The sequence below is a fragment of the Paroedura picta genome, chromosome 6 (genome assembly GCF_049243985.1).
Source record: "Paroedura picta isolate Pp20150507F chromosome 6, Ppicta_v3.0, whole genome shotgun sequence".
Lineage (NCBI taxonomy): Eukaryota > Metazoa > Chordata > Lepidosauria > Squamata > Gekkonidae > Paroedura > Paroedura picta.
The window spans coordinates 86468924-86486546 of record NC_135374.1 but is presented as its reverse complement, the minus strand read 5'-3'; the positions used below and the strand labels follow the sequence as shown (position 1 = coordinate 86486546).

General features: G+C 40.9%; 1 protein-coding gene across 5 annotated transcripts in view; it reads right to left on the bottom strand.

Moving 5' to 3' along the window:
* Positions 1–3507: 3507 nt before the first annotated feature.
* ATP10A (ATPase phospholipid transporting 10A (putative)) overlaps positions 3508–17623 on the bottom strand; it is a 133539-nt gene continuing 119423 nt past the window's right edge. For 4 of the 5 annotated variants that reach the window (XM_077343437.1, XM_077343439.1, XM_077343438.1 and 1 more), the window contains 5 exons: positions 10000–10200; positions 8982–9062; positions 8330–8434; positions 6012–6199; positions 3508–4730 (listed from right to left, as the gene is read on the bottom strand). In XM_077343437.1, the coding sequence (XP_077199552.1) occupies positions 4034–4730; positions 6012–6199; positions 8330–8434; positions 8982–9062; positions 10000–10200 (1272 nt within the window). In that variant the 3' untranslated portion in view covers positions 3508–4033. Of the gene's footprint in view, positions 4731–6011; positions 6200–8329; positions 8435–8981; positions 9063–9999; positions 10201–14314; positions 14544–17623 lie in introns of those variants that run through there. The other variant, XM_077343440.1, reaches the window with a different exon arrangement.

Genomic DNA, 17623 nt, shown 5'->3' with positions numbered 1-17623 from the left:
CTCCCTCCTTTGCCTGTTCTGACAGCCTTGGGGGCAATGAAAATGGCTGTGCTGATTGGCTGCAACTGAGTCCTGTTGCCGTGGCAACAACTCCAAGGCTAGAGGTGGAGGCAGGTCTGGAGGTGACAGTGAGGACATGTCAGTGGAAAGGACCAGTGTGGTGGAGTGGTTAAAGTATCCCGGTTTGAATCCCCACTCATGCCATGGAAGCCTGCTAGGTAGCCTTGAGTCAGTCACAAACTGTCAGCCTAATCACAGGTTTGTTGTGAGAATAAAACGGGGAAGAGGTAAACCACTTTGGGGCCCCATTGGGATGAACTGTGAAATATAAATATTGTATAGGACCACACATACTTGGAGAATCTGTGTCCTTTATTATTAATTTACACAATGAAAACCTGATTTTTGCCTTCAGAAGATTGAGGAGAATTTAGCTTATCTAAACAAAGCTGCAATCCTCAAGGCACTTACGAGAACACGCCTGTTAGTTTTACTCCAACAGTGAAAAGCTAACTTGTGGTCTCATTCTAGATATCTCGGTAGGAGACAATTACCTAGAATGGCTTTTTCTTCTTTTTTTTACATAGCCCATTTCCAATTTTTATTTTTTGGGCCAGGATTTAGTAACACTCTGAATGTTCACATAAACACTAGGGCTCAGACTGACTGTTCTACACAGTAGGGACTTCATCCTTCTTTTGTGTTAAATATTCCAAAGAACAAGTGTTTCCTGTTACTTGATGATCTTCCAAAAAGAAGACAAATTGTGTCCCTTATTGTGAACATTTCAGACTAGAAGGTACTTTCAAAACATATGAGTGTGAACATATGAGTTACAAATATTTTTCGTCTAAGTCCAGTTTTTACTTCACTTGGTCACAACAGCCATACCTTATGTAAACTAATTGAGAAACCTCATTGACTCTCAGCCAAGGAAGTGTGTTTGCTACTGCAGCCTTAAAGTGTATTGACAGTCATCAAGAATAGCAAGAACCTTAATCAGTGTAATGTAAGAGTTCTGGTGGCTGATGGAGTTATTTTTAAACAAGCTAAAATCCCCACTGCCTACTGAACAACAACACAAGGTTTCCAATAAAGAGCAGGTGTTGCAGTTACCTAATAGATTTTCAAAAGAAGAAAATTAGAACTGCAAATTATGGTTAAATCGAGGAATCAAAAAGCCTGAAAATGGGAGGACAAGGGAACATTGACTTCCTTTACTTGTTTGATCAATGACCCAATAGCAAATCAGAGTTTCCAAATGGAAAGTTAACTTGTAGTCTCGCTTTATATATCCTGGAAGGAAAGACAAAAAATCAAATATGTGAGCATGTATGACCCACCTCTTAAAATGAAAAATTAAACACCAATCAAAATATTGATTATTATTGCTGAATGACCAAAACCTAAAATAAACAAATTCCTTCTATGGAGAAATTAATGTTCCGTGTAGACAACTACTGATCTAATCCAGGCCTGCATAATATATGATCAATGTTTAATTTGTGGCTTCCTTCTCCACCCTTCTCTTCAGGGTGGATGATTTATGACACATAAAGTGACAGTGGAATCTTAGCCAGAATGATATTCTTCTAAAAACTCTAGTGAAATTAATGGGCTCAGAAAGGTATAACTCTGCTTAGCATGGCACTGTGCAGAACTTCCAACTTTTCAAAAGCAAGTTATAGTTTATGAACAGGTGCTTCATCCATTGGTAGATTAGAAGGAAAAAATTGAAATAAAACATCAGATAATAATAGCAGTGAGAATAATATAAAGTTATCTAAGTCTCTAGGGAGTTCACTTGATCAAGAATTTAACTGGTACATCAAAAGGGGAGGAAAGTTATAGAACGGTTTGCATTCTTTTGCATTGCCGAGATATTAGCCATCAAAGTCAAACAGAAAACTGGTACATTTCCATTCAAAAGATTTTTCTTTATGGCAACATATAGTTAAACCTTGAACCATATGCAGTTTGGAGCTCAGCTTTACAGCCAGCTCTGTAATGGGTAAGTCACATGGTAACTTAGCATCATTTGATGTTTTAGACCTTGCATCACTTTTCAGAGTGCATAAAGCCAGTGTACAATACAAAAGCAATTCCTTAGGACACGTGCAATCCATTTTCTTTACAGAGTGGTGGCCTCCGATAATATGTATTTTAGAAGGTGGGCTCCAAATCAGATACTTTAGAAACACAAATTGGAGCTACACTGAACAGTAAGTTACCACCATGTTTATGAAAATGAAATATATCCTTATCCATGGTTCCTCTATAGATTTGTGAAACAGCCTGGGCGTTGGAACGTGTCCAGCTGTCCGAGTTGGAACAGGGCTGATTGGCCCTGACCCTACAGCTGCTGCCTTCCCTCCCTGGACACTAGCCACATTCCTCTCAGACGTGCCAGAGACAGAGAGAGAAACACAGAGCCCTGCCAGACCGAACACGAGCCCTCATTCTCTCCTATCACTCCTGCTGTGAGGGAGGCAGAGAGAGACACAGACAGAGCTGCCCCAAGCTGCTGACCAGCCCTGCTTTTCTCTGAAGAATGATCCCTAATTACCTGCTATGGTTCCTGCTGCCACAGAGAGAGACACACAGAGAGAGCCGCCCCTGCTGTGACGGAGGGAGAGACAGAGACAAAGAACTGCCCCAACTGCACACCAGCCCTGCTTCCCTCCTACAAACCAGCCCTAATTACCTGCTATGGTTCCTGCTGCGAGGCATACCAAGAGACACACAGGGAGAGGGAGAGACACAGAAAGAGATCTGCATCTCCCGGTGTCCCCTGGGCCCTAGTGCCCGTTGCATTCCTGGTTACAATGGGCTTTCTTGCTAGTGTGTGTATATGTATGTGTGTGTGTATATATATATATAAAAGACCCCTAAATCCTTACCCAGTGGTAGCTGGTAGGCATTACACTGAGGAACCAAAATGCTCTGGGTAAAACTGAAGCGTAATAGTATGGGTATTATCAACAGGACTGATCTCTTCAGGTCTAGTTGTCAAATGATTTGATTTTTCTTCTGATTCATCGAAAGCCACAACCTGCCCTGATTTTTGGGGTGGTGGTGGTGACGTTGAATTGTTAAGTTCATGATTGATACCATGCCTATCTCTCAAAGTCTCTTACCAAACAACAAAATCAGCTATAGCATCTGTTGATTTTGAAAAAAAGATTGGTGTCAATGGCCCCTCCTTTGGAATTTTACCTATTATACTAGAGCAGTGGATATTGGTGTGCCTGGAGTAATTAAAGAGCTAGGCATTAGTGACACAGATGAGAACATTTAGTGGACCAACAAAATTTTTAATGGACCAGGACCTACCAAAAATGTATTAGAATGTTCTAGCAGCTCTTCATTCCAAGAGTGTCTTTATTAGCTTACAATGGAGAACTATGCCTTCAATAATGCAGTGTAGGATGACATCTTTGCAATATGGATGGATGTTATATTATTGATTTTTGAGAATGCAAACACAGCAATGGTGGAAATACCATCTGTAAAATGTCATTTTTATTTTTATGGCAATTTAATTCTTTTTCTACAAGGAGAGACTGTTTCTGAAGGATTTCCTAGCAATTTGTTTTGAGGCCTCCATTGTACCCTTCCCCCCACCAAATAAAGATATATATATATTTATCAGCTGATATTCAGTTCAAATTCTTGCAACCCAGAATTATCAAAATAATATTTCAACTGGTTTTCCCAAGATCCTTAAACCAACAACAACAATATGAATTAACGGGAGAGAAATCTTGATTTGAGAAATTAGCCTATTGCAGAATACAGAGAAGTGAATAAAAATAAACATATTGCATTTTTGTACAAAATGAGATGAAAAATAAATATATATATATATATATAAATGTATTTAAAGCTCTTATTTTCAATGCACTGTGCTTAAAAATTCTCTAAAAATAACACTTATGTACCTTGGATTTCCTGTTTCATCTCTGGAAACAATTAGAACAATACCATTATACTCTTTTTTTGTGCAAATAAAACAAAATGCTAAAGTCCTCCATCATAAGAAAGTTGACTCAAACGATTCAGGTATCAAGACTGTTTCTTTTGCAGACCTTTGGATTTGCTCCTGAAAATGGGTTGAGTTCTGCTCTGGTAAAACTTTGAAATCTTGAGGAGAACTGCAGCTACATGGAGTTGTGTTGTCCTGCCTCACATTTTTTAGACTGCCTGATGACCATGGTGAATCTCTTCCAATGCCTTTAAATAAAGGAGTTGATGTGATCCAGTTCAACAAGCTGAACTCTGATTGTTCTCCTGCTGAATTCCTTTGGAATGCTTCCTCTGCCATTGTTGGCCCCAACTCTGATTTGATATGTGCAATCTTCTGAAAACTTGAAGATATTCCTTCATTGTCAGCTTCTGAAGCAGGTCCATTCTCCTCAGCTAATTGAGCACCACAATGAGGAGGTGAAATATTTGTAGTCTCTGTCTTTGGTTTCTGTGTTTTTTCATTTCCACGATCAGATAATTTGGTGGGACTGTTTAGGTTACAAGCATTTAAAGAGTCATTAGCAATGAAATAAGGGTTTTCTAAAGAAAAATGACCACCTGGATACTTATGGGGATCTGTGTCCTTTTTGGTGTTCCATCTTTCCAAACACTGACTGCGCACCTCTGGGGGCAACCTTGACAACTGGCGTCCAAGCTGAAGTTGGGTTGGAAAAAGCGTGCCCTGAAATGTTCTGTATAAAAATCTGAGAAGGGAAAAATATCCACAGAGAAAAAAATAATAAAAGAGAATGAGGAATGTCATTGTTAAAAGAAAAATGTTCTGAAAAGAAAGTGTATCGATTGCATCTTGCCTGAATAATGCAGGAAAAAATTCTTTGCTAGAATCCCATAGGAGGAAATCTTACATCCTTGGGAAAATGGGGATGTGGAGAATTTCCCCCAATACTTTACTGGTACGGTCTAAGATATAAGGGAAGAATGGTTGAAACCCCTTTTATGGAGCATTCAAAAATAAGCTGCTGACTAGAAAAAAAATGAAATGGATGGCCAGAATTGTTAACCATTTACATAGAGATATACAAGTGATCCATATCTGGTCCTAGAAAAATAGAGGTTCTAGATCATGAGCCCTATGCCAGCATGTGAATACAGTGCAGGTTCATGGGCAAATGGAGTCCTGAATGTATGGAGGAAGGCTGAATACTAAGCCCTCCTCATATATTTATTTCCACACTACACAGAAGGGGAGTGAGATATGACCACTAGATCCCCACCCACCTTAATGTATGGATATTTAGCCAACTCTTCTATTAGCCCTGTGTGCATAAGGTTCTTCCAAGGTGGGCTGCTGATTAAGCAGAGAGGGAAGCAGTGAAGGAACACTATACCCAGCTGCATCATTTTGCTGACAATTCCTTTTCCTGTTAAGGTACTCATAAAGTTTGGTCCTGGCCAAAGGAGGGAGCCCTTGGATGCAAGCTGGAGGGCAGGCATCAAAGGACTCCTGGCCCATGGTTCAGAGTCCAGGACCAGTGGTGTTTTGTGTACTGGCTTAGATGTATAGTCCTTTTTTTCTGGTTGGAAGCTGTTGGGGGAGGAAGGTAGGATAGAAATGCTTTAAAATATTATTGAAAATTGTGTAGAGGTGGTTAAGTAAACCACTTAAACAAGTGTACACTTGTTTAAATACTTAAACAGGAGTAAGGTTCACTATAGAAGTTGAAATGAATGTTGGGGAATGGGGCCCACTCCCTTCCATGGAGAACCAGCCTATTTCATAGGGCTTATGTGACCATCAGCACAGGGCTCGTTATCTAATTCCATGTGATTTTTACATTACCCAAAGATGAGATGAACTCTATTGTATGCTGATTTATTTGATATTCAGTTTTTGTATTTGTTAAGGCCAGTGTTTACCAAAAAAGCACCATGGATTAATTTAGCCCTGCAAACTCTATGTCTCTGGATTTTTTCAGCATTTGCTCATGCTGACTAATAAATATACACAAGCCAAGATAATGTACCTGGGAAGCAGAGCAACGGCAGGTGTAAGAAGACAAGCCAGATAAAACATAGGATCTCCCATCAACTTTTCCATTATCCAGTAGGGATTGGATGGAGGATAGCATGTTGGGCAAGTTGCATTGTAACTTAATGCTACAGTGAAGAACAATCCAACGCTAAAGGCACAAGATGACCAATGTAGCCAAGTCTAAAAAGAAACACATTCAAAATTACTTTGTCATCATGGTACCCTCTTGGAATGTGAACATATGAAAACACTTTACTGTAGGTTAATGCGTTGTAACCAGAAAGCAAGGAGAAGCTCTTGCTAAGCATGGGGTGATTTCCAAGGCACCATTCTGTCCCTTTTCTCTGCAAAGGCTTTACAGCTCCAAGATGGTGCTAACCCAACCAAAACTCTGCCCCCTCCAGGAATTCCTGTTTCCCAGTACTCAAGTTGGAAGATGTAGCTCTTGAGATGAGGTTACTCTCTCCTAATCAAATGGGCATACATGCTGTTCTTCTATGGATATGCCACCTGTTCTAGTACCACCACCACGTACTGGATAGTGGGTGCAAGCCTCTCATACACCCATTTAATGTGAAACTGTGCCCTATATTGAAGAGCAAAACAAAATAGAAGAAGTTTGTTTGCTTTGTTTTCTTTTCAATGGAAGTCTATAATCCATCTCCCTAGTACTAGTGCACCTTTACACACACATGCACACACAGAGAAGTTGTTCTCTGGCAAAAATGCCTGACTATATCCTGTAGGTCAGCTGTCCCCAGCCCCTGGTCCAGAGACCGGTCCCGGTCCATGGATCAGTCAGTACCGGGCCGTGGTTCCTCCTCATACTCCTCCCCAGCTGCTGTCTCGGGGCCTGCCCTACCACTCTGCCGCTGGCTCAACTATGGTGCTCTCTGGCGGCTTCCATGGCTGGGGCTCCGGCTCAGCATGGCACTGTGCAGCTGCTGCTGGCAGCATCCCCCAGCAGGCAGTGGGAAGTCAGGGGCACCAGCAGGAAAGCAAGCTGAGCAGGGGCTCAGGCAGTGGCGGCAACGTCAAAATACTGCCCCCCCCCGGGCCTCAGTAAAATTGTTAAGCATTGACCGGTCCTCAGTGATAAAAAGGTTGGGGACCACTGCTCTAGATCATCTGCATGATGAATGAAAGTGAATCATTAGGTAAAGCAAGTGATAATCCTTTCAGCAAAAGACTCAAACTCTCTGCCTGTAGTCTTAAGTGCAGCTCAGGCAGTTGTGGGATCTTAGGCACAGGCATCTGTTTGATACTGCAACATGCATCACTCATGAGTGTGTTGGTCCCATGATGTGTTGGTAACCTTTGTATATATTGTGGAATGAGTTAACAATATTATGACTTCAGCAATACAAGCTCTCCAGGATGGCAGTGCTGGAATGGAACGCAAGCACATTATATGCTTGTCTCACATGATTCCTATTATTGATGTGATGCGGATCATGATCATGTGGCAGGGGCTTTTGTGCTACAGCAGTAATATATGAATTGTCCGCTTTTACTTCAACAGCTGAGCCACATCCATTAATCCCTCTCTAAAGCTTCTAGAATCTTTGGATAGTGTTCTGTTCATCCACTCAATGCAAAAGAGCTCTGAAAGATCGATGTGTGCATTCCATTATCTGAATGTTATCATCACAGTGGAAAAAATGAACACCAAGAGAATTCTTGAAGATAACCATTTCCCAGTGATCCCGGGCTTACTAGAAGCTCATTTTGCAAGAACAGTGGAAGGCACAATACCGTGGAGAAAAGTGAAATGAAGTTCAGGGGCAGTGGTATCTCCCCCCCACAAGGGCACTACTTACTCCATTAAAGGAGTGACCAGGGACTACAAGTAGAGTGGGTAGGGAGGTAATAAGCTTGAAGTGTTGCAAAACAGAGGATTTTAAAAATCAAGACAACTAAGTACAGAGACCCATAAATGGACTGTCTCCTGGGGCAAAATATCCCAAGTTGATCTGTTGCTGTTCTTGTTATTGCATACTAAATATCAAGGGTAACATGTGTGCAAAACATTTGAACTGAAAGTTTTGCAGAGAGGATATTTTGAGTAGGGTCTAGAAATGATACTAGCAGTTGATCTGTCTTCCTCTTAAGAATCTGAAACAAATGTCGCAAAAACAGAACACCTCAGTAAACCACAAGATACACAGAACAGATGAAATAACCTATGTCACATTCCCAAGCCATCTCTAAAGTAAGGAAATACAATGAAGGAGTATAGTGAACAAAATGCATGAGACAACCATAGGAAACACCGCATGTTCCTGTGCTGTGGTCATTCAGGCAACTTACCCAAGTTTTGGTTTCAATTGCTAAATGCAGTATTATGGTGAAGAGAGCTACAGTGGTGACTGGGGTTCCCCAGGAGAATATGTCCACATCTGAATCATAATAAGTCTGCAACAATTAAAACAAGGTTTAAGAAAATACGGAACTTTACACTGATCATAAACACACAACTATGATCAGTTGCATTGGGTTCAACATACTGGAAATGTTTTAGGGCCAATACCACACATTACACTGCAGCTAATCTGGGTTTGCATCCAGCATGGGAGTTCCCTGTTGAGAGCTTGTCCAGAACTCCACTTTGAAACATTATTCAGGACCATTGCCCAACTTTTTATATCTCTGCTTGGTCAATAAAAATAACCCTGTTAGCCCTACTGCATGGCAGACAGAATTGGCATTATGATCCCCCCCCCCACCCTCCTACTGGCACTAGCACCATTTTTCATATCTGTAAGAAAGTCTTTGATATCTTTGGATATCATGACAGCCACACCGCATGAGAGGAAGACAAATTTCTCTCAGCCAGTGTCCCACCCAATGCATATTTGTATATTTGCTAATATATTTGCTAATTGTGACCCTCATTTCCCTCTTTTCAGAGAACAAAGTAAGGAAATGTCAATTCTGGCCTTGTCTCCAACTGACTACTTACAAAGTAAGGGATGAAAAAGCAAACGAGGCTCTGATAGAGCGCGTCAATCATATTCATCCAGAACATATGTGGCTGGTACTCCTGCAAATACAGAAACACAGAATGAGAGTCCAAGATCAATATGGATATCACTGTCTTCCCACTAAACCGAAACCAGGAAGTTACATTTCTCCTTCCTCTTAATATGGTTTGACCACAACCACACCTAGACTCTTGCTCTTAGCTCAAGATCTGAGAGGGGGATTTTCCCATATTTTTCAAAAAGCCATTCCCTGCAGCTTCTGTGTATCCCAGGATTTTGGGAAATACATTTCTCTGATTTAGACGCTGGAAAGCTGAGGTCATTCAAATTCAATAATAACAAGACTTCTCTGATTATTATAATTGACTATTCTCTAGGAATTTGGCAAACAAAATCATTAAAGATGTCATAGCAGACTGACTTGTATAAATCATAACACCTTATTTGGCCTTATGTTCCATCTTCCACCTCCTAGACCTAGGATTAGGGCTGACAACTCTGGGTTGAGAAACAGCTGGAGATTTGAGGGCACAGTCTGAGAATGGGCATTGGGGAGAAGAGGAACCTTAGTAAGTCACAAGGCTACACTGTTCACCTTCCAAAGCAGCCATTTTCTTCAGGAGAAGTGGAGTTAATGTTTCAAATAAATAAATAAGTAATCTACATAGTCTGGAGATCACCTGCAATTCTGGGAGATCTCCAGCTCCCACCTGGCGGCTGGCAACCCTACCTGGGATTACATCCTGAACCTGATCTGTTTGTTCTACAGTTTTGACACTTACTTGCCTGTGCTTTCAGCTGTTCTCAGGATACATAAGCAAAGATTCTAAATAGAGAACTTTCTACTAGATAGTGCTCTGTCTACCTACAGGTTTTCAAAAATGCATTAGCAATGGAAAGGGCTTATTTTTTAAAAAAAATTCTTTGTGTCTTTTGGTCAGTTCCAAGCTCACTCTGCAGACTGAGAGCACATTTGCAGTAAAGCCAAGTGATTACCTCCATGTCCTGGCCACTTTTGTAGAGGTGAGGCACAGAAATTAATATATCTGAAGGTACGTCTTTATCGAGCACTCCACAAATCAGTTGGGGAAGGGAGGAGAACAACAAGTTAAAGAAGATCAGGTACCACTGGTCTATCATTGAAGCTCCAGAAAAACCACAGTAGAACTGGTACCAGAAAAGAAGGGACACAAACATCTGAAAAAGAAGACAGAGAGAGAGAACAATGCATTGACTGTATACAGTCTGCTTTTCAAGCATCACAGAATGTAACACATCCGTTTTCAGATATATTCACCTGGCTTACTTGAAATGCCTCATCAAGTCCTTTTCCTGAAATGGGAAACAATCAAAGGAACCAATAAAAAGAGCTTTATAGGCCATCTAGTCTAACCATGCTGAATGCAGGCAGGCAGGCAGAGGTAGAGCGTCCCTGACCATCTTCTGCATTAAGATCTCCAGCAAGGGACAGCCTCGCTCTCAAAAACTAATTCTCTCGTTGACCTGCTCCAACCATTGGGAACTTCTACAATGGTTAAGCTGTATAGGGAAAGAAAGAAACAGTGTGTACTTCTTGGGAGTTCCACTGTCTTGGGAGTCCCACTGTTTCTATGTTTTATGTAAACCGCCCTGAGCCTCCGGGGAGGGCGGTATATAAATATAATAAATAAATAAAATTTAAAAAATGAAAACATCTGAAAAAGGCTCCTCTCTGAATCCAATATAGTTTCCAATGATTTGATTTGCTGAACAGGAAAAGTAGGGAAGTGTCCTTTATACCTCCTTCCCTCTTCAATCCTTGAGTTCCAACTTGTATTTCCTTTAACCAACATATGTTTGATGCTTTATATAATGAGCCCCACTGTGATTTCAGAGCCATAATTGGTTTTACTGGTTACACATGTGTGAGCACTAAGCCAATGTTTCACTGCACGTGTGTGTGTATGGAGGGGGCAGTGAATTGCACTGTCTGACCTTGATCCCAATTAACTCTGATTTTCACGCTAAGCATGACATCTGCATAATGGTCTGTGTACACAAGGAGGTTTTACCCCTTATATTCGGCTCATATGTCTAGAACCTGTCTCTACATTGAACATGTCAGCGGCTCTAATTTTTATCCTCTCCCGATACACTGTTTGCATAATGCCATTATTCTAACCTTGTATTAGTAAGAAACTTTTTGTTACTGAATATCACACATATTTCTTTTCATCTTTTGCATAATTCCAAGATTTTTTTATTATGAACAGCTTAAAACTACAGGGCATTTACAATGTATAATTTGAAGAGCAACCCCCCTGAAAAGCCATTTAATTCCATCATTATGGTATGGGTCATGTATTTTGAGAAATGTATTGACAGCCCCATAACACTAGCACTGAAGTCATCCAGTTATGAACCCTGGAGTAGTTCCATTGACTTCAGACAGGTTACTCTAAAGAAAATGTCTGAGCTTTCCTGCTGCAGGAATTCTCATGATAAACTTGGCTGTTCATTTCAAACATGAATTGCTCTTTGAAGGATCAATGCGAACCTTCAGAACAAGTCAATTTTGAAGACTTTATGTTTAATTTATAGACTGCCTCTGAGCAAAATATATCAGAAGTGTAACTGATAAATGCACCGCTGAACTGCAGCGTAGTTTCTTTTCCTAGTCCTAATTTGTGCCGTCTGAGGGAGCACTGTGCTCTCCGTCTTGATTGTTTCACGCTTTTCATTTCAGTTAAGGAACAGGTTGACACAAAGCTTGCAATTTAAAGATGTTGTATGGTCAGTGGTTTTAGTCATCCCAAGCTAGAGGATTCAGGTATTTTCTTCGTAAGTAAAACTGTATTTTAGTTTTGCTGCACACTTTCATAGAGAACAATCTTACACAACAAATTCTATCTATCTATCTATCTATCTATCTATCTATCTATCTATCTATCTATCTATCTATCTATCTGTCTGTCTGTCTGTCTGTCTGTCTGTCTGTCTGTCTGTCTGTCTGTCTGTCTGTCTGCCTGCCTGCCTGCCTGCCTGCCTGCCTGCCTGCCTGCCTGCCTGCCTGCCTGCCTGCCTGCCTACTGCTGCTCCCTGAATGGTCTTGCGGCGGTTTACATCATAAAACGTTAAAATACAAAAAAAAAAAAAAAAAAAAAGCTCCCCAAATTTAACAACAACAAAGTAACAACAATAATGGCAGCGAACACATTCTCTTAGCCCCAATCTATCCCACCTTGTTCAACCCAGTGGCGGAGTTCTTTTCCAGTGAGAGTGGGAGTCAATCTAATAGTCCCCACATGGTCATATACCTGCTATTAGCAAGATGAAATCTAGCAATGTACACCAATTCTTAAAGGTCTTAAAAAAACTAGAGTACTAGCCAATTATATTTTGTTGTTGACCCACTTATCACCCTTTTAATGGGACTATGTATAATTAACCCACAGTCTTAAAAAAAGTAAGGAGGTTCCTTCCATCAGAAGCCACTAAAGGCAATAATGGCCAAAGAGTGCTTCCAGACAAATCTGATCTCCTGAGTGTTTCCAGCAGTTCAGAGATTTCAATCCTATATACACCAAGCCTCCATTTCCATGAGTATATTCTCAATCTGGTGGCAACTGCTTTTTAGAAAATGAGCAGATTCTCCTGTTGGTAGTTAGTGAGATGTTTACAGGGTGTGGGAGAATAGGGATTTCTCAGAAAAAAACTGAAATGGACAAATAATGAGTGAGTAATGGAGTACTGGCTGGGAAGACCTCATATGAACAAAAGAAGAGCCTTGCTGGATCATACCAGTGGCCCATTCAATCCTACAGCGCCCTCCCATGATGTTGTTTCCTTACATGGTCTTTCTTATGTCTTTCAATATAAAAACTGTACAGTTATAGATGGCCCTGGTGATTATGGCTCTAGTGATGCGTTAGGAAATTTTCTGTCGCTGCTGTCATGCAATGGGGGAATGGAGCTTGAAAACAATTAAAGACAAAAGATAACTTGACTCATTATGAGAACATATGAACTGGCCTTTTGTTTTGAGTTGCCCTCAGAATGCATGGCCAATAGCTGGATGACCCATTCTGGAAGTTTCCTTCCAAGATTACCATCTTGAGTTCACTCTACTGGAAAATAGTGCAGTGACATGCGTATTTCACTGCATTTCTGATATTTTAAAATTCAACAAGGGTCAGCCTGAATATGATGAGGACCATTACTTGACCGGTACTCACTTACATGTCTGTCTTCCATTAATACTATAAATCAGTCCATCTTGATTACTGTGAATGACCTCTCATTATGGAATTCCTTCATAGCAACAAAATGATGTTCAGCAGCTTAACAAAAGGAGCATGGTGGTCCTTACTGGCCTGGAACTCTTCCAGCCTTCCCCTTATGAAGTCACACTCACTAGAGCTTGGAGAAGGCACTTGGAGACAGAGATTCAAAGAGTTGGGAGTTTTTAACTGGAGTTGGCTAAAGCTGGCACATTATTGGAGTGAAGTTACTCTTTGGAAATCTGATATCGGATCACTGCAGGAGACTGTTTATTTTACTGAGCTCTGCTTTTAGATTTGCAGACAGAGATTATGAAGACAATGCAACTCTCCAGTGTTCTCTTTTATCACAAGGAAACAAGCCCTATAAAAGGCACCACCCTGCCGATTCCTACTGCTCAGGGAAGCGTGTGAGTTACCTTTCCTGCAACAATATAATTTCTAACAGTTAGGAAAGACAGCAGTTCTGTTCTCAGGGGGACCCTCCCCCCCACATTCTTTCTCACATTTCCATCTGCTGTTACTGGTATCATGTCACTTTAATCCAATAGTGGACTGTTAATCTTTGGTTGCTGAAGGGACCGAGAAAGAACCCACGCATTAAAAACTAATTAATAATGACACATGCCCAGTTTAGCTTGCAATAACACAGCTCCCAGAAGAGACTCTAAAACAGGATGTAAGAACAGAAAACAAAGGCACAGGATGACCCTTGCATTCAAGACATGCCAATTTGAAGTCAAGGCACCACTGTGTAATAAGAACTTGCAAAATGTGACTGCAAGCTGGGTTATGGTGGACCAACAACCACTCCTGGCTTGGTCTCCACACTTGACATATTTGTGTTGGATGCCCCAGGAGAAGAGGAAGGGTCCTCTTCTCCTTTACTGGGAAAATGAGATTTGCTGAAATAGCAGCAGCAGAAATAATGACATGAGGCAAATTCAATGTTGCTTAAGAAGAGTAGGTTTTTAATTATTTTCTCTACCTCAAAGCAGCTTGCAATCACTTTCCTTTTCTCTCCCCACAACAGGCACTGTGTGAGGTAGTGAGGGCTGAGAGAGTTCTGAGAGAACTGAGTGGCCCAAGCTTACCAAGCAGGCTTCATGGGGAAGACAGGTGATTCAAACCCAGTTCTCCAGCTTAGAATTCACAGCTCTTAACCACCAAACCAACCTGGGTTAACACTTGACCTTCTTCTCTCTGTGTGAATGAATGCTGCAAACTGTCCCCGCTTTCACCCATTTTCTCAGAAGCTGCTCCTCCAACAACTTCTGTGCCCTGAACCAATGGGGAGATTTTTAAAATCAATTCCTGGCTAAAACAAAAGCAACCCACCCTCATTCTTTTCATCTGTAGTCTGATGTGATTAGTCAGAAGTAGTAATGTTCTTCTGAAGTAATAATGCTCAGAAAGCACTTGTAAATGGTGGCAAAGATTGGGAAGTTTATCATCCAGTCAGTCAGGTTTTAATGGCCCTTTGGTTGGACTATGTTGAACTACTCAATGGCCCTGAGTTAAGTGGTCATAGATTAATCATGCATTCCTTAGCCTCAATCTCTAAAACGGTAGTATTAATTTGTGGCCTGTTTTTAGGGTTAAATGTTAGAATCCCTGATCTGTAGTAGCTCAGATTTGTACTTTCATAAATTCACTACTTGGCTCATAGAGTGGGAAGAGGCTGAGGCTCAGTGGTGGAGAATCTGCTTGGAATACAGATGCTCGGTTCCTGGCATCTCCAGTTAAAAGGATCATGTAGCGATGGTAGCCAGACCTTCACTGAGACCCTGGAGTGCCATTGACTGTGCAGACAGTAGTGACCAATGGTCTGATTCAGTATAAGGCAGCTTCCTGTATTAAGTGCAGCAGGTCATTATGACTGGACCAACATAAATGGCCATTTTGTGAAAGGCTCGTCCTGGACTGTTAAACATCTCACAGAACACTTAATTCTGTTAACTCTGCCTATAAAGCAGGATGCCTTGTTATCCAATTTGCACATACTGGCTTTTTTGTATATATTTCCTGTCACTTGAGTAGATCTACTATTCCTATAAATGTCACCCATCTGCACTTAACAAGAATTGCCAAATCAGAACTCTTAAAAACGGGATAATGTGCAACTCATGCATATGTTCCAAGGAATGTTAGAGCTGAGCTTTATGAAATGAAGGACATATAACTGAAGGACATGTAGCTAAGTTTTAGGCTCATCCTAGATCCTAGACACATAAATCCTCCCCAGTCCAACAAATAGACAATGAGAGAGTTCCTGTCTCCCATTTAGTCTCTGTCACCTGGTGCTCTCTTGCCCTCTCATGCGATGCTAATTCCAACTCTCACTATCTCCTTCATTAAGCTTAATGCAACCAGTGTTAAGATCAGCAGTCAAAAGGCTTTGTAAAAAGAGATGAGGAACAATGTCAGGTCTCTTTGGGGAGGTGAATCCATAGCTCTAGTGCAACTGCCAAAATCCGTCTTCTCTGCATAACTGAACCACAAATTTAAGCAAGTCCCACATAGAGCCTATTAGAGTAGCTTAGTCTAAAATTAGACAAACAGGAATCACTGCACCTAGATCCATGTTCTCCAGAAATGGGCACAACACAGGCACACATAACAAAAGACTACAGAGTCTACATATAAAGAATCAACAGAGTGGAAATTCCCCTGTCTTTTATTAGGTAAAGGGTTTAGGGACACTGCCTCAGTCTTGTACCCAAAATGAAAGCTGAAAGGAAATTGATCAATGAAGGATATTTCTTCCATTTGTAGTTTAGAGAAAGGCCTGAAATTTGGAATATGTCATCATCCTTTGACAAAAATGGTTTCTTCAGGAGTAGGCAACAGAGGAAGGACTTCCCTGTCTTTAAATGATTTGTAATGTCTCCTAGGCTGAATCTGCACTGGGCTTTTTACTCTCAGTGATTCTGAATATTAAAAAGTCATCTACACATTGATTTCCATTTTGATATTTAACGCTTTAAATTTTTCCTCTGCAACATCTATGGTTGATTCACAGTGACACTCACTACCTTTCCTCTGTAATATGCAGGAGCAGATACAAGTTGTTACATTTGAGAAAACCGCTCCAAAAGCCCCAGTATTAAGTGTAGATCTCTGCTGTTTGCTGGATTAACTTCCTCCTGATGCTGATGTAGCATGGTAGTCTGCTGCTGATTGGTCAAGGTGTCAGTTCAAAGACTGCTGGTTCCTGGTTGCTATTCCCTCACAAGATTTATTTTTGCCCTCATTTTTCAAGTGACCGTGCTCCTGTCCAAAAGTCCACAATTCTATTTGCCAAGATTTGCATTATGGATATTCTTTCCCCCATTGTTCCCCCCCTCACTCAATTAGGAAAAGAAAAATAAACAAGCTGTCTCCTGCTCCATTCCCCTCCCACCCTGCTGTGGCTGTAGAGTCAGGAGACAAACAGCAGGAAATAAATGCCTCTTCAGTCTTGAGCTCCTTCAATGCTGGCTGGAGCTTCGTGACCACCACTCCTCTTCCCCCTCTGAGCCTCCCCAATCAAGCAGGAAGGAGAGCACAGCCACACAATTAAATGTAGAATGCAGTCTGTTTCAATTCAGGAAAAATAAAGTTGGAAGACCCGAGTTCAGATTGATGTGGATTCAGCAGGAATGGCAATGGGGAAAAAAAAAAAAGTAAGTGCAGAACCAGCCCTAGTTAACCTTTATTTATGGATTTATTTATGCAAATTTATATCTTGGTTATCTTTGTTCAAATTGGAAAATGTAAAAACAGCAAAAAATTCAATTAAAAGCCAATTGCCCCCATAACAAACACAAACTCATGCACTTAACAGGCTCAAATAACCCAATAAAATAGCAACTGCTTGCCACAGAAATCAAACAAAACCAAAAAAGCCTTGAGATTCTGCCAAAAGCTCATTGGAATAATGTGTTATGCACAAAATGTGAAATCTATTCAGAGAACATTGCTCTTCTGTAAGACTGTTCCAAAGAATGAGCACAACTGTTGAAAAGTTTGAAGGCCAAATAAACCTCCAAGAAGGCACTATTTTTAAAAAGAATATCATGGGCTGATTTTAGATGTCTTGTAGGTCCCCAAGGAGAGCTCCAACCCTTGAGCAGAGGTTGATTTAATTGTAACAAACATCTTAATTCCAGCTTCCTAACCAGGCCACCAGAATCCTAAATTTTGTTCAAGTGGGCAAGGATCTAAATGTGTGCATGCGTCTCTCAGCTTGACTACTGCAATACATGGTACAGTCCCTGAAAACAATACAGGTACTTCACCATTTGGTAGTCTGATTTTATCTGCATCTGACTTCAGAATGCACATAAATCTTAGAACTCCATGGGTTACCTGTTTGGTTC